A 27,679-nucleotide genomic window follows, 5' to 3' on the forward strand; every position below is an offset into this window, starting at 1 on the left:
CTGCATTTAATACTTCTTTGCTATTTTTTAAGCTCTCAAGAAATCTGTTGCTTTACAGGTGATTAAAGAAATTCACAAACCTGTATCAGACTGAGACTGCTCTAACATTTTTTATAAACACAAAAAGTACCCAGTCTGGTGAATACAAACTGATAGCACTTTGAATTGCAGTAACTGGTGAAGACCCTGGTCAGAAACATAGCCTTACTGAAGATGTGATGCAATTATGCATTTGACCACACTCCTCCTGCTCAGCTTCATCCAAACAAATCAAGGTTATGTGCTGGGGGCTTTGCTAAGCACAGAAGCAGCTGGAACCCATGGACCAAGTCTAAACTTCTGCTGTTGAGCTCTAGCTCTGCTTCTGACACCTTGGGATGGATGTACGTCTATTTTCAACAGGAAGCACTCCAAAGCCATTCAGAAGCAACAAGTAAAGACACTTCCCTGGGAAATGTATTTCAAACACCTCGAGATAAGGAGGGAGCTGAATATTGTCCTCCCCTTCCCTGAGTGAGTACTTCAAAGGAGAGTGCTACCTCCTTGCTGGCAGCATCATTTTAAAGACTCAGCCTTACCCATAGAAAAGGGCTGTGGGCTTTGCAGTGTCCTGGGTGTCAGTTGCCATCCTCAGTTAGGCTCTGTAGCTGCAGAGAGGAGCAGGGGTTTGGATGCACCTGCCTGCAGGGTGCCTCCTGTTAACGAGTCCTGCACCTCTGCTGTTCATAATATATAGAACTTACTATGTTTGTGTTCTTGTATAGAATACCCTTTTCACCCATAGTTGTGCCATGCAGTTTTGAGTGATGTGATTAGAGTGAGTTAGTTTAGCACTTCAAAAATAAAGTCAGAATGAATACTGGCCTGTTTAAAAGGTGTATTGGACAGTTTAGATTGGGACAGCAAATGGTTGTCCCACTTAAAGCAGATTTCTTGTTATAAATATTTCAAGAAAATATGTTTGTCATCTTGTGTGAGATCTCTAAAAGATTTTAGAGGTTATTTAATAACATACACTCCAAGGAGATAAATAGGACAACAGAAAATGAGCTTTTAAAAATTCAAGGAAATGCAGCATGCAGCAGTGGTAATTTGGCACAGAGCTTGCACAATAGATTTCATATTTTTCTTAACAGAGCAATGATTGAAAACTGACTTAGCCCCTTAAATACACCAGTGACAGCTGGGAAAATCAGCAGATTGGCCCTTTGTGTCTGTTTATAGTAGATTTTGGCAGTAAAATAGTTGATGTACTCTCTATAGGACTCAGATATTATGTCTTCCAGATGTGCTTGACCTTTATCTTGGATAAAAAAGAATCTTACCATAGAAACTATCAATTTATATAGTCCTATCCCAAGTCATCAGCTTCTTTAAGATGCTGAAAAAACCTCTTGTGATGGTTTTTCTTCCATTGCCATTCAGTACAGATGTGTCTAACTTGCAAGTGCTCAGATTTTTCAAACATGAGTACATAATTTCAGCTCAATATGCCTGTAGATCTCCTAATATGAGGAAGATCTGTAATATGATAAGGGTTTCTCAGTACTCGCAGAGGAACATTTAGGATATCTTTTCTTGGTTAGCTACTCGTAGTGGGTAGAAGCAGAAAGAAAAATGGCAATAGCTTCTTCATGGGTTACCTTTTATTATTTACTTATGTGTACAGGATAATGCTACTGTTCTCTCTGGCCCTTTTGGGGAAATTATATCAAACACAGTTCCCAACAAAGAGTTAAGCTACAGACAGCTTAATGCTAACATGCCAAGTAGTTGAGAAGAGCATGGGTCACCTCATCCCCAATGACTCTAGGGGAGATGAGCAGGAGTCCTACCAATGCCATGCCTGTCAATGTAAATTGTCCCACTGGCAAAACCCCAGAGCCAACAAAGAAAGAAAAGGAGCCTCTGGCTATAAGTGCACTTGAATGAAAGGAGGATCTCCAGTATGTTAATTTACCTGTGTCAAAAACTAGAGTGGCACTCAGATAGTGTGGCACAAGGATAGAGTGAATGTAGTACATGAATGTTTATGGGAGGAGAATTAGGACATAGTGGAGTAGAGGAGAATAGGGGAAGTGGGTAGAGAGCTGTGGGATGAGAGAGGAGCTGTGGGCATCCTGGGCTTGGCTTGGTGGCAGAGTGGGAGAGGTTGAGAGGGTCACATAAGGTTGAATACTAGTTTTGATGGGAAATGAAGCAAGGCAAGATGTCGAGTAGCTTGTACTTATTGTCACATGCTCAAGTCTCAGCTGGTAGCTGAAGAGCCATGGCTACCTGACTTCCAGTGGTTTTGTGGCATCTGTGTAGCTCAGTTAACCCTATGGTGACTGATTTTCTTGCTTTTCCTTTTCATATAGGTCAGATGTGAGAACTCCTGAGACAGAATACAAGTTCAAGTACATGAAACCAGGGTGACAAACTAGCTCAGAGAACCAGGCATCCTGGTGAGTGCATCTCAGACACCCTCAGTGCAGCACTGCAAATCTCCTAGGACTCCCATACGCTCCCTGCACCACCACATGAGCCGGTATCTCTTGGCCTCCTGTGACCAGGCAGGCTCACAGATGTGTATGTCTTCTGATCTGAGGCATAAGGTTCTCACAGGGCCACCTCATTATGTGTCTGCATACAGATGCCTTGTGCTGGGTATTTAAAGGGTTGGAGGGGCGATGTGACAGGGTGGACTAAGGTTACAGCAGAAGAAACCTGGACGGAAAAAGTACTAGAGCTGAGCTACATGAGCCGGTGGCCCACCAGTATGATCCACTGACAATGATGGATGTGACTCTGCCCTCTACACTGCTGTAGGACAGGAAGGTAAGCTTATAGGAAGGTGAGGTTATACAAATGATGAAGGGAAGAGACAAGAGAGGGGCTGAACAACATTCTCTCTTGTGGCCATGTTTTAACCAGCAGTAAAGCTTCTGAGATCTTGTGACACAACAGTAGGCCAGTTTCAAAGGAGTTGGAGGATTCTGGAACATAGTTTCTGGAAGATCATGTAGCAGCATTTCTGCAACTGATTTCCTGAGGAGTTGTTTGTGGGGAATTAAAAAAGAAACAAACCCATGGTAATTGTTCAAATTGGACCAAAACTGCACACAAATCAGAAATCTTGCTTTTCAGCCTTTGTGGCTGTCTTCTGGCTCTTCTACTAAGACAAAAATGCGAGCTGGCAACAGACAGATGGTGGTTTCTGAGATGTTGTTTCCTGAAGATAGAATATATTTAGGAGAGGTGATAGGCAAAGCAGAACTTCTCTTCATTATCTTGAGCTGCTTGTGTAATGTTGTTGGAGGCCACTCTTTAGTTTTGCAAAGTGGCAGCTCTAAATAGAGCTTTCTTCCTGTGTTTAGCTGAGCCTCCTGAAAGGGATAAATTCTGTCTGTAAATCCGTGTTTCTTTCTCTGTTGAGGAAGATGTAATGATACACACACCAATTTATCCATATTTGGGATTTTAATTATTTTGCAGTGTCTTTAAGCTGTAAGGCAAATTAGGTAAGGCAATAAAGCAATATGGTAAAATGTATTTAATTAAAATAACCGAAATGTCAAAATAGCCAAAAATAAAATGGAATTTGACAAGTGGGAGGAGAACACAGCTGTGTCAGTTGTTACTTTGCTGTGTAAACAGTTTAATGTAATTATATATCTGCTTCTGGTTACACTGTAGCATATTTAAAAAGGTTTTTCGCATACACTCTTCCTCTGCTTTCATCAGTAGTCCTCTTGAATCACAAGCTGCTTTGGTAATTTGGTAACATATGGTAAGCCGTGTTTATGGAGTGATGTGCAGATGTTTCAGCCCGAGCCTTCGCAGATGCTCTTCTTGTCTAGACCACTGGGGATGGGCAGGTGCTGTCAAACCACATGGCCAGAGGCGCTGGGTTCGGGCTGTGCCTTATGATTAACTCTTGTTGCCATGAGGAAAGTCTTCTTAGTACTGCCCTTGTGACTCTTCCAAAATGCACACCGGTTCTGCTCAGATTTAATCCGTACCTGTGAGCTTTGCCAGATTTAACCAGTTTTACACCCCCATCAGTCACACACTTCATGAAGTTTGAGGACAGAGAAACAAGACATTTCCCAAACTGTTAGTCCGGCAGATGACACGTGAATGTGGTCTGTCTGTATGCTGTGGCTCAGCTAGAGGATAACAAAGTGCTGCTTTTATGGCGCTGTTGTCCTGGGTCTCCTGCCCCTGGTCCCTGTGGCTGCTTGCTGCTTCTTAAAGTCCCTGAACCCCTCATATGCTGAAAACCTTTGACTCAGGGGCCACTGCTTACTATAGACTCTTTGGTGGTGGTGGTGAGGGGTTTGTGTGGTTTAAATGTTGACTTGCTTGCTTTGCCACACACACACACTGTAACCTGCATGCGGCATGGCAGAGTTTGTATAGGTGGACTGTGCAGGGACATTCATAAGGAAGAGCTTTAGACAGTTTGCCTTTGAAGTGTGGCAAGAATACGATGTAATCATTCAAAACACATTGCTTAAGTAATTAGAGAGGCTGTATGCATCGAAATGTAGTTTGCATTAAATCTTCAAGCTTTTTGAAGCATTTATAGTTTACATAGCTATATGTTAATTCACAGACAATCTATAGTTCTGAATATTCTCATAGCAACCATAGATCAACAAATGATTTCCCTGGGCTATTTATGCATACTACTGCTATTAGGTCCTCTGATTTTTAATTAAAAGGAAATAGCTCTAACCATCTTTAGGTAATTAAAATGATAAAATCTTCTGTAGGATGCATTTGTTAAAGTAACAGTAATTCCCCTATGTGACTTTATTACTCAAAAATATAGCTGCAACTTCATTAGACAAATGAGATTATCCATTTTTTTTTCATAAACCTAAAATGCAAACTATGCTCACAGTTCTGCTGCAATTCCCTCTCCCACATTTTACAATGTATCTCTTGAGATAATGATTTTATTAACCTTCATTATAATTCTAATTAATATGCCATATCACAAATAGTTCCTTATTATCTCTTTGCCATTTATAATGCTTTCATAAAGAGTTGATTAGGGTGGTAATGTTATGACTCTGTGTTAAAAAAACATGCACACACACCTAGCTCTACACATTAATTTCTGGCTGAATTCTGATGAAAAGAAGTAACAGCCAAAAGGAAAACTGTTTGATTAAGCATGCTTAAAAACTGTTTATTTTTGCATCTGAACACACATGCATGGATTGAGTTTTGTAAATAAGTGTGTGTGTGTGTGTCTCTCTGTGTATGAAATCTGTATCTTTAAAATGAAAATGTTGCAACATGTTGCAATAAACCACTGTATTTTAGAAGTTTTTAGAGAATAATATTATTCCAGGTGTTGCCTAGATACATATGGAAGCAAAAAATAACTGAATAAAAATTGCAACAGATGTAATTACTTAAAGTGGCAGTTTAAGGAGAGACTTCCACTGTGGATGAAAACTTACTGTCAATCAGTCTGGTCCTTATGTCTTAGCTACCTCTAAATTTTAAAACTCCTTTGAGTTTTCTGCAATAAATATTGACTTCCTTCTCTCTCATACAGTAAAATTTACTTATAATAGTATGTGCCTCTTATTTCCTTTTCTCTGTCCTTGGCAAATGCACCTCTATCCTTATCATTTCTGTGCCAAATACAAGAGATTATTTGCACTTTCACTTAGCACAGGACCTTGGCACTATCCCTTGCTTTCTGTGTCTTTCCACTGTTTTATATATTAGATGAAGTGTAAATTCTTGGTATTTACTCTTAAGACTCATCATAGCCTAATCCTGATTTTCAAATATTTCATTTACTGATAGGATATTTACTCCAGCCTCCATGATGACATCCTTGATACTAAGTGCTGGCTACCTATTTTCTCATCAGCATTCCGATTTCCAAATCAGGAAATTCTCAGAAATTTTCCAGATGTTTCCCATTAGCTTCTTTTACCTCTCACCTTTAAACTACTCTGACACCATGTTTATAAAAAAAAATGGCTAAAAATGGCAACTGGAACATTAAGATTGCTGCACATATTGTTCTCCAGTACTGACATATTTGTTCATAGTGCATTATTTCTTGTCTTCCACTTAAATTGAAACATTTTGGAGGTATATTTGTGAGGGATTTGTACAGAACTTACGAAAGTGGGTCTGCTCTGTGGTTTCATCTCTTCTGCATTACAGTAAGCTCTCCTCCTCTCTCCACCAAGAAACTACCAAAACTTGTGATGAAAAAATACTGTATTTCTAGAATAACAGACATGCCTGCCTGTTCCAGTATGTTAATTACAAATTAACATTGAATCTGTATTCAAGAAAATATCAGATTTAAGAACTAACACAGATATAATTAATCTTGTCTTGAAGAACAGCTGACATCTCAATGACAGCTGTTTGACTAGATGACATCTTGAGTCACCTCAACTCTTATGCTATAGGAACATCTATGAATGAGTCTTTATGGGACCTTTTAAACATTTTTCTTGAACTACTGTTGCGTCTCTGAATGGGAATTTGAATACAAATGAGAGAATCATTCTGGTAATTCAGAGATAACATGATGGTTCTGAGAAGTGGTAAGACACACCTCACTACTAATAATGATGCTACCGTGTTCCTTCCAAATAAAACAAACCATAATCAATCATGTTGAAAATTGAACATCTAAAGAATGTACCCTTCTGTAGAAGTTTTTGCTCTGTAACCTCAGTTGAAGCAAAATGCAGCATGACTCTTTCAACTCTGAGCTTTCTTTGGTCAAAATGAAAAAACAATTATTTTTTTTTTCTTTAAACATCTAAAATCCTGTCTTGTGAGATTAGCTGGTGAATCAAGTTTTGGATAATATTATTATGGGAGAAGTCAAGCAAACAGAAAGATGACTCAACCAGTTTAGTGCCAGGACTATTTCTTAACAGAGAGGAAAATCATCTTCTGTTTGCATACAGAATCCTCCCACAATGAACAGGGAGCCTGGCAACAGAAATAAAACTGCAAATTCTCCAACTTTTGCTGTGTAACTGGCCTCACAGCTGAAGTATAATGAGGAGACACCAGAAAAACGGACACTTAGGGGGTGAAACCATAACATCTAAGTATTACTGTGCCTATTTCCTTGCTTGTCAAAACAGACAACCTGGTAGGTAGAAAGATAAAATTTTCTTTAATTCTCCTTCCCCATCAAAAGACCCCAAATGAAACCCAGAACAAAAAATGGGCCAAAAACATAAAGGGAAATTCCCTGAACACATGCTCTCACTATAGCCACAGCGGACTATACAGGATAAGAGTGGATCTCTCCTTCTCAGGTAGAGCACATCAGGACAGCACTGCACCACCTCTTATCATCTATCACCTATCATCTGGGGACTGCTGTGGGGCCACCCTGGAACAGAGCCCGCCAGTGAGACCAATGAGTCCGGATCCGTGCCGACGGGTTCTGCCTCGGATGACCAACGCTCAGTGTAACTGACTGCTGTGAAAAAAATACTTGGTTTTCATCTGCCATAGAGCATAGCTCAGCTGCGTGAATAATCATGTCTTGAGTGAAGAACTGGGCTGGCGCTTGCTCAGTGTTTTAGGCACTTGTGTGTTTCTTCCTTTTTATGATCTAGTCAAAGATCAGGTGGTGGTAGCCTTCCTCAGGTGGGAAAGCTAGTTTTTCCACAGAAATACTTTGTGAAAATTGTGCTTTCACTGCCCCCGCACTTCTGGCTATGGGACTTAACCACAGCTTTAGGACTGGAACAGGATATGAATTTTCTGTAGAGCTGGAAGACATTCTTTTAATAAGAATTTGTAAAGAGATCAAAACAAGCACAGAAACCCAATTCCACCCTATATGTGTAAAAAAATAAATTTACAACTGGGAATACTCCCCAGGAGATACGTTTTTCTTGGCTCCTCCACCACACTAGTGAAATACAGCCAGTGCTCAGTTCTGGACTTTGCAAACACTCATCATTGATAAACTAGATGGAAAAAGCCAAGTGTTTGTGTGGGCTTAAAAAAAAAAATCATTATTTAATGACACTCAGAGAAGTATTTTTTTTTTTTTGAGGGCAGTTCAAATGGCACCAGCTGTTCTGAAAAGGAGATTTAAAACATCTTGGTACAGCATGTAACAAAACCATAGATGGTTGTTTGGTCATCGCAAATTATGTGTGCGTATGCATACACTTTCATTCAAAGTAAAGCATTTCCTTAAATCTTTTCCTAGAGATCGGACACAAATTAGATTTGCTTTGACATTCAACATTTTCTTCCACTTTTGGACAAGCCAATAATACTGTAATCGCATAATATTTTAAACGAGTCTTTGATATGCTAAACATTGAGTTTGTCCAGTTTCCTGTTGTGTCACACTTTTCTCCAGCTTTAAAGTCAATATGGTTGCTCTTTTTTGCATCCTTTGCTGGTTGCACCCTGAGGAAGCAGTAGTCTGGCACCCGGTTTCTGCGAGCACAGAGACAGAATTACTCATAGAAATTTACTTTCCACAACGCAGTTTCCATTTTCCAGGCAGGCCTGCATTTTTATGGGTCTAATTTTGGATGTGGCTTTTTAAAATCTAGGGATGGACAAGAAACAATTCTCTGATCATGTCAAGGTTGTAAGGCTCAGATGTTTTCCTACTCCTGTGACACTCCCATAGCTTTTTAAAAAATCATAAAGCACATCATTGTCTCCCTAATATATCAGTGCAGGTCAGTTGATGAGAGCAATTAGCCAGTGCAGAAAGGAAAGCAATTCCCTTGTCTCATCTCTGTCTGACATTAACAAAAATCTCTCTTTATCCCTATATTTTTGAAGAAGCTGTTGCACACTTGGGTCAGCAAGACCAGGCTGGTTGAAACTTATTAAGCATTGCAGACTATGCTGTATGTCAAGTCTGTTTCCACCTTTATTTACCAGTCCACCAATTCTGCACAATTCTATAGTAAAATAGAAAACATTCTATTGTAAAAATAGAGAAAATATTCTATTGTATTATAGGAAATGGAAAATATTCTATTGTAAAATAGATTTTACAATTACTTCTGGCTCGCCAAGAAAGATAATAAGCAGTGGCAGGTCTAGGATTAATCTTAACATCCCTAAAGCACACACAATGATTTCTCCACTGACAGCTTTCTGAGATCTTGTCAGTCAGGAAGTTCCTAATCCAATTAAAGTGTGTTTTACTGATATATAGAACGCTTATTTTTCACTCACAGTGTCATGTAACACTCACTATGGTGTCTTAGAGCTCAGTGTTTACATTGCATGTCACATAAATTCAAAAAACAGAGTTTGAGAATACCTGGAAACTCCTCCAAGAATGAAATCAGATTTGTCTGACAAAGTCTATTTTCTATAAAATTTCTGACTGATATTTGTTGTGTTACCATATGCTAATTAGTTTATTAGCTGAATCCTCCTTCAGATTTTCCATTATCCTGCTTGTGATAGAATCATGTTCACCACTCTTCTGTCTTTTTAAAATTTTGGTGTAATATTAATCAAACTCTAATCTGGTGGATTTTCTTTGATACTCTTAAATATAACAGCAATGACTATGAGTAGGTCAGTCAAGTCTTACTAGTCAAGACTTCAAAATCTTTTGTTGCTAGTTATATGGGTCTGATGATTTTAAAGTGTTGCTTAACATCCTCCTGGGTTTCTAAGGGACTGGAAAGCATTTCATCACATCCTGGTGATAAAAACACGTAAATACAGTGCAGAACTACCTGCTGAGTACATTATTTGACTCATAAACAGTTGTATATTTTTGCTATAGGGAATGATGTCTGTCTATAGATTCCTGGCTTGATTCTTACATTTTGCAAAAATAACACATTACACTGTTAAAAGAGGTTTTGTTCTCAGGCAATGGTTTTCCATTGCTAATGTATAGGCTGCCCCAAAAGACCTCGTGGAGGAGGTAAGGTCAGTGCAGTATATGTTGTATGGCTGCTTTTCTCTGGATGCTTTAGAAGGTGTCCTGGCCCACTGATCACCTGCTGAAAGCATAAGGCATGTCTCTGTCAGTCACAGGTCTGACCAAAACAGTGCTCCTTGTAGGTCCTTCCACGGGCTGTTTTCCACCTCCTGGTTATTGCTCTGTGGCGTGCACACTGCAAGCTATTGCCCTTCTAAGTAAAATTCTCATTATGAATTGAGACATTTTCTCCACCAAAGAACTTAAGATTTAAAATTATTCTCTGCATAAAAGGAGGAACAACAATGGTTATTTTATGATTTGGCGAAAATGATATTTTAGCAGAGCTGTGAGTACAGAGGAGACAATGTGCAAGTGAAAAGCATTGGGGAGGGCAATCTGAAGGAGTGTGGAAGAACATGGGCAGGTTAAGGTGGCTATTGCCCACTGACACTGGGTATTTGGAGTCTTCTGCAGATCTCAGTTGACCATAGCTCCCAAATAAAAATGTAAAAAAATGTGGAAATTTGCTTCAGCAAATCCACTGGGAATTGTTCTAGCCACACACTTGCCGGTCTATTCTTTGATAAACTCAGTAAAGAAAATCCTGATGGAAACTGCATTTATTCAAGAGAAATTCGTGCTGTGGGAATGCTGAACAAATGCCACCAGACCGTAAACATTTTGGGAAAAAAAAAGCAAGGTAGTCAGCAGAACTGTTGCTCTCAGCAATAACTGCATGCATCTCTCTCTCTCTCTGACTCTGAAAGGAAATAATGTGAAATGCTCTGCTTGTATTTGATAAACCTGAGACTCGACTTGCTTGGAGAAGAGTGAAGCTTTATGCTTCTGTTCCCACTGGCAGTGTTGTGGGCAGCCTGCTGTGATCACAGTTGACCTTCCCTGGGCTGGATCTGTCTGTCTCAGATTATACTATCACATGGATGTCTCATGCAGTGAGCTCCGCTTTGCTTATGCTGCTCCTTAGGCCAGTGAACCGAGCTAACATGATCTGGAGCCTTACTCTGATCTCAGGATAATGAGAATTGGGAATAACAAAACATTGCTAAGGCCCATGGAGGTACAGTGCTACAAGCAGAAATACAGGCCTCTGTGATATCCATGTGGCTGCATCTGAGAGACCAGTTGTGCTGATAGCATGCACTAGTATTAAATCACCACTTAGGTTTGAAAATACATCAAGTCAATAAAGAAAATACATGAATAAAGGCAAACAGAAGAGAAACTTGCTACTCTGCAGAACACATGATAAATCATTTATTACAGTGGGAAAGAAGCTTTCAGACATAAATGGCAGCATATGAGTCTACTTATCTCTGCACCTCTGGGAAACCCATATACTCAGAACTGCAGCTGTAAAGATAGTAGGGCTTCCATCTGGCTCCTTAAGCCTTTCTCCTGACACCATCACTCCTACAAAAGGTGATGTGAAATATTTATGTATTGACCTTGCCAATACATAAATTGTATTGTCCTAACGCACATGAAAAATTTGTGGTTTTTTTCTGATAGAAAGAGAGCTTCCGCTTTAACTGAGTCACATCAGCAGAAATATCACATCACAGAAGAAACCAGTTTAAAATACCCTTGGCAGGTAGGCGGTTTGACAAAGTCAGAAAGAAAGAAAATATGACTATTGAGGAGACAAGCCATGGGCACGGGGGAAACAGTAGGTTCGGGCTCTTTCAGGCCTACTTGGCTTCAGCCTTCTAGTGACAGATTTAGCTGCCTTCATGTGGCAGCCTGAAAGGACAGATTCCCATGGCCAAACTGTTTTCGACTGAAGCTATTTGACAGCCTTTGACCCAGCTCCCCAACCAAGTTAAAATGACATATCCAACTTATTTGCCATTTGAACTGTAAGGGAAATGACTTTTCTGTTCTGTCAGAGGCCTCTTTTCTCTAATGTCCTGTTAAGAGGAACAAACTGCACATAATAATGACATCTTGTGGTAGTTGCTGAATTACTGTCCTATGATTTAGTGGATAATTGGATGCTAAATTTCATGACATCTTTCTCCCTCCATGCTGCAGCTCTGCAAGTTCACACTTCCTGCTGCCCTGAGAAGCTTGATGTAGAAAACCTCTAGAACCTTTGGCTTATTGCTAACTTCAGAGGAAAGGGATATTTTCATCATTTAATTACACAGGTCTGGCTTAACATATAGGTCAAAAATTCATAGTCATAACTGATTAAAGAATGGTTATCAACATATTCATACAGAAAATACTAGTTTTGATAATATTGAGTGCAGAGTGGCTCTGGTCACTTGAGCTTGCCTTTGCTGTGCCGTGGCTTTGTACTGGGTGTGAGATAAATGGAGAGAGACTTTGCTGGGAGCATACAAAGCCCAGTAGCTGCTGAACACCTGCACTGAGCTTGCAAACAGTCTTGGTGATCATCCACCATCACCCCACGGCTGCGGGTACAGAGATGTGTGGTGTTACACAGAGTAAATCCCCAAGGCCTCATGGTACCCCTGCTTTGCTTTTACTTATTTCAGCTTTGGTGCTTAGGTGTCTAACTCCTGCCATTAACTTTGTGGGTATCCAAGGGTCCCATGAAGCTCTAGGCTTAGAGCGAGCTGTGTGACAGTTCATATTAGTGCCCATACTTGTGACATTTTACCGAGTATCTCATTTTGTCTTCCCATAAACATGTTCCTGATGCACTCTCCACAATGCTCGCTCTAGTCAAAGTCAGAAGCTTTTCAGAACAAACAGCACATTTTCCTGCCCATTTGTACAGTCCTTATCAGCACAGAGTAGCTCAGCTTTTATCAGGGAGTTTGGATGTTGGCTAAATAGCCATAATAAATAAGATTAGCAGGAACATTTTAGGAATATCTCTCTACAGAGGTGTCCGTTTGCCCTGTCATGTGTTTGGTGGGTATCCCTGGGGCTCACCGGGCCCTCAGTTCTGTTCTACAGTGACACAGCTGATTTCTTAGGGGGTTTTTTGGATGAAGGTGGCTTAAGCTACACGCCAAATACCCTTGTTTTTTCTTCTGGGCTACAAAGGCCTCAAGAAGATTTATAGTCTATATGCAAGACTTAGATACAGCTCTGTTTCCCAGCTGGGAAGAAAGAGGCAGGAAAACACCACATCACTTATGAAGGGTGCAGAGGTTATGGTGACATCACACACATGTAAGACGGTGAAATAATGCTGATCAATTGACAGCACAAAATGTGGAGTGACAGATCAATGCTACAGGTCTCGGCGTTTTCTTCCCCATTTGCCTTTTTCACTAACAGAGGTCCTGGTGGTCACACTGGATATCAGGCACACCGTGCTCTGCCTACTTCTGTCAAGTCTGCACAGATGTAAGCAGGAGAGATTAGCTGGATTTCCTATTGGTATGGAAAGCAGATGAAGATAATAATAATAATCCATTATTATGATAATCCATGATTCCATAATATCTAATGATAGGTATTTAGCTGTATTTTTTTTTTCTCATGGGTTGATGCCACTTCTTGGGTGTTATTGAAAGAGGCAAAACAGTTCAAAGAAAATAAATACTTTATACTGTGGTGCTGGGATTTTTTTCAGCAAAGAAGGCTAAACTTTTGACTGTTTCCTACAGTTCAGTAGCTAGACAAAGAGCTTCTATTAGGACATCCTGAATTATGGTACCTCATTAGAAGAGAAGAAAGAATAGAGGCAGAAAAAACCATGGGCAACACTGACTTTCTCTGGCAAAGAAATTAAATTAGAAAAAAAAAATATACAAGTAAGGTTTAACAAGGTAACTTTTATCCTTTTTTCTGATGGGACCATAAACAACAGTTTCAGCATTTTGGGGTGTTTGCCTGTTGTTTTTTCTTTTACTGAAGTGTGTTGAGCGTGATCATGTTTAATTGACCTCGGATTTGTGGTGGTAAAATTATTATCTAGAGATCTGGTGAGAAGTTATCTTTACTAAAAGAACACTCCTTTCAACTAAAAGCTAAGAGTCTATGATTGTTTCCAACTTCCCAATTCTGAGCTGATAACACGGGGAGTGCCACTAATACAGGCTCCACCAAGTGCCATCCCTTCATATTGCCATGTTATTTACTGTCCAATTCCTTCGAATTGTAGCAGTTAGCAAGCTACCTACTGAGTCCATGCCTCCAGGGATGGATACTTGGCTTTGCTAACATTGAAATGATTGCTTTTCCTCACCTCTTTCTTTTTTTCTGAAACAGCATATAGGTTGGGTCTCTGCAATCACTTGGTGGAGAACAGGGGAGCAGAGGGGGAAGATGCTCTCCGAATGTTCTCTCTCTATGATCACAGTTAATAAAGCTTCTGTCTGGCCTATCCTAAATTGTATTTGCGTTTTTAAGTACCTGGAGTCCTCAGATTCTTTGACAAACTGGTCTTAAAAATACAAACAAAAACTTTAACAAAAAATCTGTTTAGTAAATAAATTTACCTTGAGGTACTCTAAGAAATCTTGTCACTGGACTTTCAATACATTCTCCAGCCATGAAATGTTTCCTGAGCTATGTCAGATTTAGATGGAATCAAAGAAGCCTCTACAGAACTACTTGGTCCCATCGTGGCAATCTGTAAAGACTTACAAACTTTCATACATCGACACTGCAACAACAGATGAAATTATAAAACCCCATGAGGACAAGGGGCTCAAGCAGAATTCAATACTCAAGTACTGAAATCACATTTATTTAATAGTCCAAACCATAATTCATCCCTGATTATTCATTATACTCATTTTTTTAACATAAAATAGGACTGCTAACAACAGTAAGGGCAACAGGAATTAGGTTTTAACAGCTCTTCAGTTCATAGATACAATAAAGGAAAAATGGATTTGATTTTCACAGCGATCTAAAACATAAAATAGTATGATTTTTCAAAGCTTTGTTAGTGTCTTCCATTTGTGAATAAAAATATTTGATAGTTAATATAGCTGAAAGAGTATAGCTGAGACCTAATATGGTCAATAATGACTACCACTGTCATATGTTCTTGTAAGACCATATTTATAATAATTTGAGTATATTCTAACCTAAAATGTAGATGCAGTTTCTCTGTGTGTCAATCTATCTCATGCTTGATACTGGTTTTGCAGTATTGAAAACATTACAACCAACTGTTGTGGTTTAGGCCCAGAGGGCAACTGAGCACCACGCAACTCTATACTCACTCCTTCCCCCATCCGGGATGAGAAGGAGAATATGACCATCTAAGGACAGGGAGGAGCAGCTCACCCATTATGGTCACAGGCAAAAGACAGACTTTTTAGAGGAGGAAAAAAAAGAAAACATCACTTTAAATCAAATGCTAACAAAGACAACACTTAACAGACAAGGTGGGGACAGTGAGAAGCGCCACCACACCCAAAAAACACACCTCCTCCACCCCTACCTTCTTCCCAGGCTCAGCTCTGGTTCCCATCTCTCTACCTCCTCCCTCAGCAGCGCAGGGGGTAGGGGATGGGGGTTACACTCAGCTCGCCGCTCCTTCCATCTCGGGAGGTGGGGGGAACACTGCACATTCCTCCCCTGCTCCACGTGCCTCCTCTCTCACTGGAGTCAGTCCTCCACGAACCTTTTCTGATGTGAGTCCTCCTCATGGGCCGCAGCCATTCCCATGCTGCTCCGGCGTGGGTCACCCCGGCATGTTGCAGTCCTCCCAGCACCAAACTACAACAGCGGGGGCCGCTTCTCCCCTCAGAGTCCCAGCCTACTTTAAGTGCAAATGCCTGTCCTGGAGTGGCTTTCTCCTCAGGCTTCAGGTCAGCCTCTACTCCACTGGTGAGTGGCAACGTGGGCAGCCCTGCCGTTTTACCACGGGATACGGGGCTCTCTGCTCTGGCACACCTCCCCCATGTCCCTTTCCTTCCTCATGCTGACCTTGGTGTTTGTCCTTCTTACAACTCCTCATAAATCCCAAACCCCTCTCAGGTTCCCCTTCTTAAATATGTTACTGCAGAGGTGCAGCCACCATCAGTAATTGGCTCGGCCTTCGCCAGAGGCAGGTCCAACTTGGAGCTGAGGGAGCTTTCGAGAAGCTTCTCACAGGGCCCCCTGCTGTAGCTCCCTGCCCTGCTACCAAAAAACCACACCACAGAAACCCAACACACCAACCAAGAACATATATAAGACTTATAAGTTTGCGTTACCATACTTTTTTTAAAAAAGATGTATAAATGAGTCATCTTCAATTAATTTTACCTACAGAGTTACACACCATTTAAAGACAGATAATCTAAAATCCCAATCTTCTCTTGCACTGAAAGAACAATCAAGTATTTTAACACAAAGGCATATGAAGTACATCAGAATAGCTTCAAAGACTTCAAAGGGGCTGCTGGAAATGATTCCCATCCCTTATTACAGGTTTATCACTGTTGGTGTTCTTGATGTCTTTTTTCTTTTTTCTTCAAATTCCCTGGTGGGAAATGGTTTTTAATTATTTAACTTCTGTAATATGATAGTAAAGTCAAAAGACTGATTGGAACGTTTCTTTTATAGAAACTTTGTAAAGCAGTGATCATAATGAATCTTAATTTTTTTGTATTTAATTGAGTAAATATGAGTAGTGTGCAGATGTGTTGCCCTTGCTCCTGTCATTATTATGTTAACAGACCCTGAGTCCAAGTTGGACTTGATTTCAAAGTAATTTTTAACACTTGGCACTTGTCTATGAAAATCTCTTTCATTTTCAGTGTTTGACATATGGTTTCATTTCCTCTTGATGTTTGAAATACAGTATCCATCTCAGGCCCATCCAGCATCTTACAAGTTGTTTGGTTTACAATTTTGGCCTCAGCCCGCCTGTAACAGGTTTATTAATACAAAATTCTGCCCACCATGAAGGTCTGTTCAGAGCTTTGCTGCCTTGAAGGATCTCTGCCCACATATTTTTATACAACTGCAAAATAATAATAAAAAAGGATTAATTCATACAGAAAATAAACCAAAGAAAACTTCTGCAAGATAAATTATCTAATCAGTTGAAATGATATTGTGATTGAATTTCTAGATAACAAATGTGAATAATTGTGTACAGACAAGAATAAACACAAAGATAAAGCACAAAATTTCAAAGTACTGTAAACATCAGATACCTGTGTAAATCATTTAGACCATCCTTGGCATAGGAGCAGGAAACCAGTAACCTTTATAATTTCTTGTTTTCAACTTGACATGAGTTCTATTATCAAAGGTAGAAATTTGGAAACAAGGATATATGAAGCTAATCCTTGTTCTGTCCAAAGCTTAAGACTGTCTGGAAGCACTCATGCATGTCTGGTTTTACCTTTATTTCAACACATTTCTGGAAAGTAGTAAAACTTCTCTCTCAGATATGAACTGTTCGACTGGAGCATGAGAAACTCCTCTCTCATAAGCAGACTGTTAATTCATCATCTTCATTAATTTGCATTTTTATGTGGAATGGTTAAAAAAAGTACATGGGAAGTAAATTCTGCAAAAGTATAATTTTAAGCAATATTTGGCAGTTCATAATTAACTGAAGCTTAAAACTTTAAATAACATGATAGAAAGATGAGGAAAGGAAGGCCCTATTTTCAGCAGTAAGTTTGAGTACAGTATAACACAACATTAACGAAGTATTAAACCAGTCAGTTATGCAAAATGAAAAGCTTTTCTTCTATATCAAAAGATGGCTTGGCCCTATATATTTGTGATCATTTAAATAGATGCTGAAATATAATATTTAATATTAAATATGTTTTACCTTGATATGTGGGCTAGTGTTTACTATTTATTCCACTCCAAGTTTGTTTTAATATTGTCTAACAATTTTTAATTAATCTTGAAATAAATGTTGTGGGGCAGGGCATAATGTGGCAATAACTTTGCATACTTAAATTGTGATTGTCAGAGCTTCTACAGGGAAATTATATCCATCAAAGTTTCTTATTTATTGCTTAGAGTTGCCCATAACAAATTTGGAAACTTTTCTTCTGCTCTGATTATGATCTGTGGCTCAGATCTGGAGTGCAAGGCACTCTACTGCAGGACAACATAGATTATCCTGAATTAAATTCATTGTTCTGTTATGCTTGGATAACCTATTCTTTACCATAGTGTAATTTTACTAAAATGTTTGCATTGGTTTTTAGAAGTTGCAAAGATATCAATGAATAAAGAATTAAATACAGACAGCCAGAAGACAAGAAGCTTTATTAAGTATTTTCTTTGAGTGAGGGATTGGCAGCCTTTTTCCAATTTCAGTTGAAAATATTTACACAAGTCGAAAAACATAGACTTAGAAGCAGTTCAGAAAACCTTCCTGAATTCTGCAGAACATGAGTTGGGTATTGCTACTTGAAATTATTTTAATAAGACTTAATGAACTTACAAAAAACTTACCAAATATTTAGTACACAAGGAAGTCAGTAGTGTTCGGAGTCCTATTTGCATGTCTTATATATTATATTCTTAATGTTAGTCTCTAATATTAATAAGTCTCTGTGGCTTCTGTATTTGTGTGATGTAAGAGCTAGCCAAAGAGGAAACAGCCAAAGAGGAACTAGCCAAATCCATTACATGACAGTTTTCTCACTGCTCATAAGAAATCTTCAGCTGACTGCTAGAAAGGGGGTAGTATTCTAGCAACACTGTGTACTTGCACCATATTTTATATTCCTGCCTATAGCATCTGCTCACGGCTTCTCTTAAGAGATAGAATAATGGGTGAAAAAGGGCTTTTGGCCAATGCAGATATTCTTAACTTTCTTGCAGATGATGTTTCTTAGTTACCTTTGGAGCTTCCCTCCCATGATTTCTTTCATTAACTTAATGCTCAAAAATCCACAGTAATGGAAACAAAGTTTCCAGTGATGGTTATAGTCCTCTTTTTGAATTGACTGGATATGCAGAGCTAGCCTTTCCTTCTTTATTTCGAAAGGCTGTGTTACCAAAGTAATAACTCTGTTATGTCAGCATTTCTTTAGAAATATCTGGGCTGCCTTCTGTATTGCTTGATCACCATGGGAATGATGGACAACTTTAGACATGAAGACACAGACAGAGAATATTGAAAAGCATTGAGTAAACTTGACTCAGCAACCCTGTCAAACTTCCTGGCAGTGTCCCCAGGCTCTAGTGATTCTCTACAGTATCTATCCACATTAAACCAAACTACCGTACTGTGACACGAGTGTCTACATAATAGTTACCCCACAGCTTGGCTCTGCTGAGTAGGGTTGGCCAGTGAGCAAGAATTTTGCTGAGACTTGGGAATAAAATATAGCTCTTTAAATACGTCAAGAGAAAAAACATCATAGAGGGACCATGACCTAGTATAGCCAAATCCATGGTGCACCCGCCTCCTGAATCCTGTTTGTAGGTCTGGTTATGACACCACAGAAAGGATGTGGCAGAACAAGGAAAGATATAGAGAAGTAAAACAAAGCCTGTCAGAGGAATGAAAAGGCCCCCACAGATAGTAAAAGTATGTGGACTGGGACTAGGAAGTATTTTTTCACAATGCTCATAAATAAATTATGGAAGCCAAAAGACAGATGAATTTGAAAATGGATGGGAAAAATGAATGGAGGATAGATACATCTGTGTCTATCAAATAGAATGGTACAAATACAACCTATGGCACGAGATATCTCTTAAACCACCAACTCCCAACAGTCGAGACACCAGGGAAAGAACATCTCGATATTTAATTTGTTTCATACAGTATTCTCCTTGGCCACTTTCAGTTAGAGTATTCTGTGAACTGGATCCAGTATGGTCATTCTTATGCTCTCAATTCAACTCTTGCTTTCTGTACTTTAGACTGTACAAAAAAACTCTCTCAAACTTAACAAGGATAGATTATATATTCATTAAATCAAGTAAAAGTGCTAACAAAACAGCATCCTTCAAGCCTGTATTAAGATTACTGAGATGCCTTGGGTAATGGGGTACTTTGCACTGATTAGTACAAGATACTCTATTATAACCTAGAATTCCCACTGGATAAACAGAATTCTCAAAGAATTGTGCAATTTCTGATGCAATTTTTAACTGGAACAAGTTTTAAATTTTTCTTTCTCTTATTAAAATAAAAACTTTTATGAAGAATTAAAAGAAATAAATAATTTCTGTATCATTTGTATGCACATCACACAAACTGGGTGTAATGTGAACAACAATAAAGTAAGCAGAAGTCCTAGGCAGAGAAGAAAAACACCTTAGGACATCTCCAAGGTATTAAGCTGTATACTAAAGACATATTATTCCCGAAGGAATCTTAGGAGATGTTTGTTTTTTTCTTTTTTTTTTTTTTTTTTCAGCAGGACAGATGTCCACAAGAGCAAACTAGAACAATACTGTAGGAGTTTCCCATTCTAGCCTATCTCCAGCAAACACAAAATGTCATTTTCTGCTGATATCTATTTAACTCTGGTACTTTCCACTGAAAAAATGTCTTCCTTTTCATTTGTAGCTGTGAAGCGTCTTGAATGAGTTATGGCAATTTACAGTCAATACATTTCTTAATTATTAAACTTAGAAATTTTAAAATGGGTTTTCTTACCTCTCCATTAGCTTTACCAATGGGAGAGTTGAGAATGAAGTCAGGAGGAGCAAAGACATCAACCAGGGCAACTGCATCATCTTTCAACTGTTTAAAAACAAGAGACATACAGTTGGCAACTTCTGTAGTTTTCCATGGCTATCTGTGAACTACAGAGCAGCAGAAAGATTATTTTCATAAAGTACCAGCTATTGGTAACTCAAGAGAAATCCATAAGAAGGAGTCCAGATTCTTTGAAATTTTGCTTACCTGTGAAGAATATAATCCAGTTTGAAAAGCTTTTGTGTTGAGAAAAAAAATTAGTGAGCTCACACAGTTATTTAATAAATAGAACTGGACAGCAGTATTTCACTGCTGCAAGGCCACAAATGATAGCCTTAGTTTGTAAGATATATTGGTTTTAATTTTTTGGTAAATAAACTAGGACTAGATCCAAGGTCAATGAGTTGCTATACTTTACAGAAAGTCATTCAGAAACTATTAATGCAATATCCTGCTAATTTACCCCCTGAAGTACAGAATAACCGGTATACCTATTTTTTATTATTTCTATAATATATTATTATTTTATCACAAAAAGCAATATTGAAGGCTTACCCTGTAGCAGAGCTCCAGAATAGCATTCTGAATAAATCTACCAGCTTGTTCACCTGAAGCATAGCCACCTGCAAATACATTCACAAAGAAACTTATATCAGTTAAGACTACACTGATACAATCCTTTTACAAAGGAGTTTAATCAGTTCAGTATTCAGGTGACTAAACAGATGTTCCTGTGAAAACCATTAATCTAAGACATTTGGAGGCTTCTGCATTAACAGGCTGCACTACAGCATCATCTTGCTGCCTATCTCCCATCCTCTCTCTAAGCACTGGACCACAGCAAAACTTATGAGCCCTTCATCATCTCTGAGCTGAGAGAGTCTTTTGGCTTAATTTGTCACTCCAGATTCCCGCTCCTGAAAATTTTGTCCATAATGTTTTATATTACACGTGTAATAAGAAAAGGCTCGAATGTAAATCCTAACTAGGATTCCCTCCCCCTTCCAAGTTAGGACTCTTGTGGCAGGTGCACCTGCACCAATAGAGACTGAAACTTTTCGACTGCTGAAAGGAAGAGTTAAAACTAGAAGCTGCGGGTTGGGGGTTGAGTTGCCCTGCCATGTGGTGACGGGTCACAAGCACACCTTGGTTGAGGGATAGGAAAGGAAAGGCCCTTCGGTCAACAGACAAGGCCTTCAGCCAATGAAACACCTTGGCTGAGAGAAGTTTCTAGACAGATGACCATATATGACTTCAGATCAGATTTGACTAGGTTATAAATGGAGTCCCGCCAGAGGACAAGTTGAACCAGTTCTCCTTGGAGCAGTGGGATTGTGGTCAGGGACTCTCCCCTTCGATCAGGATGCTGCTGAAGGTAACTCCTTGAGGTTGAGAACCCTCACCTTGCTGGGTGAGTGAGACGTGCACTTTAGGTCATCATCCCTAACATTGGCGTTAATCATCCCTTAAGTTGGAGTGCTACACAATTTTGATTAGAATAAATCTGAGTATCTGCCTCATCTAATTTGAGAGACTCCTAAAGTGACACAGTATATTCAGGGAGCTGATCTCACCTTGGTAGAGCACAGCCAGATGTTTACTTAAAGACCAGAGTCCATACAGAGCACTGAGATTCTTAAGCACTGGCTGCAGAGTAGACGGTATGTTGGGATCATGAGTGTAGTCATGATATCTCTGTAAGACTGTTTGTTCAATAAAAGCAATGGCTAATGATTGACAGTAGTACACCTTAGGAAACAGAAAAGAAGGACACTGAGTAACAAAATACAAATAACCAATCCTCGGCTGGTGCATAATGGCATTACTGTAGTGAAGTTAGTGGAGATCTGTTGATTTAGATCTGCTGATCTAGATTGAGATCAAAGAAAGTCTAAGAAGAAACTCTAGGAGAAAACTTTTTCTACAAGGTCTTTGAAAAGGTTAGTTGTGAAAAGCCTCATGAAAGGGAGCACAGAGTGTATGCTCATTACCAGTGTAATTTGGCAGTTGCACCCAGACTGTATGGGATCAAGTAGCTATGGCAGAGAGAAAACCTTGCAAAATCAGGTTTGCTGACTTTAGGATTATTAATAAACCCATATAACTCTAAGAGGATAAAGGTAGGTCTACATTTATTTAATATTATGCAGAGTCTATAAAGAGGATAAAATCTTCAAAGCGGTTAAGTAACCTATTGAAAACTTATTACAGTCCCTTAAAATAATAAATGAAAAATCTGATCACGTTAGCTTGAGTGGATTCTGCTTATGACTAGATTATGATTAGATTGCAATATGTTTTGAAAAAATTATCCAACTAATCCGTCCAAATTATCTGATCAGAAAGACAAGTCACCAGTTAGTGATTGTAGGAAGTAGAAAGATTGTAGAAAGTGACTGTAGGAACGCTTGTCTACTTTCACCTTTGATGTGTTGTGTCATATGTGCTACCAAGAAATAGGCTGCTGACTGAAAACACTCTAGTTGGTAAACAGAAGGGGAATGTGAAGCCATTGCTCTTGTGGCTGCATTGCAATGCTGTAAACCGGTGTTTGTTTTTAGCCCATTTATCCAGTTTTGTTTTGTTTTGTTTTTATTTAGAGTCAGTTCGTTGGTTTTTCTTTTTTCTTTTAAATATTGTATCATCCTTGCATTGAAATCCACTGTGGCATTATAAAAAAGCATATTCCAAAGATTATTGTGTTTCTCTTGATAGCTGTTCAGTAGCATACTTATGTACAAGCTCAGACACAAGTATGAATTGCAAAATACACATATAGTCTCTTCAGGTTTAGGGAGGACTTCCCCCTTCCTAAATGGATTTTTTTTAGATATAAATGTCAATTCCCTAGTCAGAATGAAGTAAGTGTTAACACTGCAAATTAAGTATTAAGACTTAATCTCCTATTCTCCTCCCCTATAATTCAATTTCCTTCTTTACCTTTGCTTGCACTTCTGTATTGTTTCTATCAAGATATCCCCAAACTTAAATAACCTAGGGATAGGCCAGGAATCTCTTCCAGATCTCCCATAGCAAGAACAAATACTATGTATTAGTCAGCCACTGGGCTGACAGAAAAGTGCTTCTTCATGCACAGAAAGTTTTAAATCAAATATGTACATGTCTTTAAAGCACAGCTTGTAAATAATTTTCAGATGTTTTTGAGGCATGCCATTTAAAATAAAAAGCCCCACTGTCCTGGAGAGGAATTGTAGGGAGAAAAGAAAACTTAATGACCTAAGGTATATCAATACCTATCCCAAAAGCATTCGTGTGCCTAAGTATTTTTAAATTTTAGCACATTTGAACATTAAAGAGAAGAGAACCTTCATACTTCTGAGCAAACCATTTTCTCTACTGCGCTGGCCCTGGCACCAGCCTCCCAAGAGCTGGCCAACTGTCAGGCAAATCAGACTTGAATTTCTGGCAATTCCTATTCTGAATGTGACCCTGAAGAGTTTATCTAATAAGCAGCTTCTACGGTAAAAACAGGAAAGATTTTCTCCACTCTACCAGTGGTTTCACAGAGACCATCCCCTGTTGAAGCTAGGCTGGCTCTTTCTAGGTGCAGAGTTGAATATTCCTTCCTGCCGTTTTTTAATGAGCTTTGCAGATAAGGTGAATGACACTGGCTGTCTTCAGGGAACAGCTCTCTCCTCAGTGACAAATGACAAGTGTTCTTTCCTTGGATGTGAGCCTGTTTCTTTCATGGAGGTAACGGAAGAATTTGGGGAGCTTGGGGATATACGCTTCAATTTGGGGTTAAGCCATTCCTAGCTGTTAAAACTCTCTGGTGAGAGAGTGGATCTGCTCCATGTAGATTGTCAGTGTTTCCTTTTCAAGTTCCAATACTGTTAGTCTGGTATCTTCCATGAGTACTTTGCACTATAGAAATTAGAGATGGAATAGACCTATTAGGTCATCTAGTTTACCTACCTGCCAGAGCAAGATTCTTTCCTACAGTATGTATTTGGCCACTGGAGCAGATGGAGATGTAATAATCAGATGCTGCATTAGATTTAATAGTAGTACATTTAGTCTTCAGAAGTTGTGCTATCAAAATTACAGACATCATCCAGCACATGCCTGCACCTTTTCCAAAGGGAAATATATCCTGGAAGATTTCTGCTGATGGTTAACTGTCCTCCTGCTATCCTGTTCAATACAGTGCACGTGGACAGGTATTACATTTTAATAGTTACTTCACTTGCTGCTTTATGCTTGAGGAAATTGTACTTCATGAGGCAAGAAGATAAAACTAACAGGATCTGACAAACTTGCATAAAAGTAAGTGAATAAAATAAAGCTGAGTAAGTATTACCTGACAGTTGTTTTTTGCCTCGAAATCACTTTGCCCAGACTGCTTCTCCTTGCTCAGTTTCAGGTCACTTTCTCGGAGCAGGTAGCAAACCAGCCATTTATATGCTGCTAAAGGAACTGTGAAAAAGAGAAAACCAAAATTCTTAATATTCACATTTATAATGGAAGAATTCACATGCAGATGCTATTGCAGTCTCAGTTTTTGTTACCTGAGATGAAAAGTGAAAGTGTTAGTTAATCAATCCATTAACATGAGTTTGCCTGTTATTGCAGATGCAATAAGTAACATCTGGGTAAGATAGTCAGATTGTAACTGTACAGTGAACACATACCATGCCTGACCATACACTAGTTCAAACTGACCCTAAACTAAAAGATAAGGTATACCTACAGCTCAGTTCAGACTTCTGACTCAATCCAATATTTTTAGCTTGTTATTTTCTTCCCATATTAAGACTTAGGTCCACAAGGTAATCAGTCTCTTCTGACTACAAGAACAGAAGACTGTCCACATTTCATGGAAGCGCATGACTTCTAACATTGCAAAGGTGGCTGATGTAATCGCACTTGAATGACCTGCTTTGTACATAAGTGCATTATTTAGAGCAGCATGGGACTATTAAGGAGAAAAAGTACTTCAGCATAAAGTCCTGGTGTGAATCCTGTTTGTTTGTGTCTGTTTAAGTTTTAATGTAGAATATTATTTAGCCAATTGTGAGTGTTCACATGCTGCTTAACTTTAGGCACCTGAATTAAGAGTCCAGTTTCTAACAGAATGGAACAATAAACTCAGATATTTCTAAAATTACAGTTTGGTTCAGTAGGTATTACAAGAGAGGAAAGAACATGTGCTTAGTCACCAGTTTGTGCTCTGCTAGATTTCACAAGTTGGAGACATCTAACAAAGAAGAAAGCAAGCAGTTGTTTTGAACTAGTCTTTTTCTTATAAGCCTTTGTGTCTTGAGGCTATTCAGATTTTACACCATAGCTATTATGATACTACCTCACTTGGTACTATGCAACACTATCCAAAGTCCAGCTTTTTTGCAACTATTTGAGGACTGAAGTGGTTACTGAATTCTAGGAATCAACTTGAGTGCCCCTTATATTAAAACTGTATGTTCTCAGTTTCACAGATTCACTTTTGCTCAGTGCCCTGTCACTATCTCATTACCTCCTCATTTCTTTGTTAACTTTTGCCTCCAAGGGCCAATCTGGGTTCACAGTGATACAAAAGTGGGAATGGTATCTAATGTCATACTTAATTTCATTATAGCAGAGTAAGCCAGAAAAACTGCAGGGAATCTTTTCACCATTACTTATTTTTCTCTATACAACCAAAAGCAGACACACCTAAAACCTTTTCAATGTATTTCTAAATCACTTGTATGGTTGTCTAAAGTAAGATATTTGTGTGATTGTGTGATATAAGGTAGTGGTAATCAATGCCCCTTACAGCAGTTTTACTTGAAAACAGCAATACAGTGGCAAAAACCCCTAGATCACAAATGCTATTTTAGAGGAACAAAATCAGAAGAAAAATATCTGATGCTAGCCTTCATTCCAGAATTGAGGATGGGGACAATAGGACATATTTTGAAATGCAGACTATGTTCTTAGTAAATTAAAAAGCATGTAACACAAAGAAAGTCATCAAATAGTAATATGATGAATATCTAATAAGTAGAAGAGGTTGAATCTCAAATCCCTGTATCCTTTCCTCTGGAATTTAAGATTCTAGAATCAGTTTAAGAACAGCAGAAGGCTACCTGAGGAGTCCATGCAATCTTCAACACTAATGGCTCTGAATTTCCAGCCAAGGATATGATGGTAGTCTTGCAAAACATTTATTGTTCCAAAAGGAGACTCAAAAGGAATCTTATCTGAAATACCAAAGAAAATAAAAAATATGAGAAAAGAAATTGGACTCTTTGAAAATATAAGCCTATTACAAAGCCACGCATACTCTTAATAGGCCAGATGCAATTAGGCCATAATAAAATAAATATTATTTAAGTAAATAAATAGTCCAGCTAAACGAGGACTGGTACACAAGTGCTGAAAAATGTGACATCCCTGCCTATAAGTCCCATAAGATACAACTCCTATTGATGAGTTTTCCAGTTCTGTAAGATGCTGGTGAAACTCACTGCTAGAAAATTGAAACAAAATCTAGAGAACTACAAAAGGTACTGATGGATATTGATACGTGGTCAGGCAATGTGAACTCTTTTAAGCACAATGAGCAGAGGATACTTGGGCTTACAACTTTAGTAGTTCCACTGAACTAAACTGCACTTCTCAAGGAGTAAGATACTACTTAATCTGACTAGGGAGGGCAAAACATCTGTCTAGCTTCTGCAAGATTTAGGAGAAAGAATATTTCTTGCAGCAAATATTTATGTATTGTGAATATATGGTATGATGGGAGTCTGTAGCGCATTATTTATGCTCCATAAAATTATTTCAATATGAAATTACCTCCCAATTCCATTAGCTGCACACTGTTGGGTTCAGCATAGGATTCCACAATGAAAACTTACCTCTTATGCAATTCATCCAGCTCATTAAGTAGTTGCTGGTTTGCTGAAGCAGGACATTGTTGTCTCCCTCATATGTGCAGTTTGGATCATTGTCATTTCGGATTTCACCCAGACGATTCACTTAACAAGATCAAATGCACAATTTAATATATTGCAATGTATTAATGGAAGATAAGGGCGTTTAAATAATTATTCTATGACAAAATGCAAGAGAGTTGTCTGTTCCTGTATGTGTAGCTATTGTTACCAACAGATGAGCTTGAAAGTTCACTGTCTAGCTTGTGAAAATGAAAATACTGGAAAAATGTGGCATTC

The 27,679-nt window shown here is 38.8% G+C and overlaps 1 protein-coding gene across 4 annotated transcripts in view; it reads right to left on the bottom strand.

The window, feature by feature from the left end:
* Positions 1-16,109: 16,109 nt before the first annotated feature.
* ACOX3 (acyl-CoA oxidase 3, pristanoyl) overlaps positions 16,110-27,679 on the bottom strand; it is a 37,271-nt gene continuing 25,701 nt past the window's right edge. For all 4 annotated transcript variants that reach the window (XM_032984490.2, XM_032984488.2, XM_032984489.2 and 1 more), the window contains 7 exons: positions 27,365-27,484; positions 26,591-26,704; positions 24,823-24,938; positions 22,076-22,250; positions 21,057-21,124; positions 20,460-20,546; positions 16,110-16,829 (listed from right to left, as the gene is read on the bottom strand). In XM_032984490.2, the coding sequence (XP_032840381.2) occupies positions 16,710-16,829; positions 20,460-20,546; positions 21,057-21,124; positions 22,076-22,250; positions 24,823-24,938; positions 26,591-26,704; positions 27,365-27,484 (800 nt within the window). In that variant the 3' untranslated portion in view covers positions 16,110-16,709. The remainder of the gene's footprint in view (positions 16,830-20,459; positions 20,547-21,056; positions 21,125-22,075; positions 22,251-24,822; positions 24,939-26,590; positions 26,705-27,364; positions 27,485-27,679) is intronic.

Source organism: Tyto alba, unplaced genomic scaffold (assembly GCF_018691265.1).
Source record: "Tyto alba isolate M040663 unplaced genomic scaffold, T.alba_DEE_v4.0 Super-Scaffold_6, whole genome shotgun sequence".
NCBI lineage: Eukaryota > Metazoa > Chordata > Aves > Strigiformes > Tytonidae > Tyto > Tyto alba.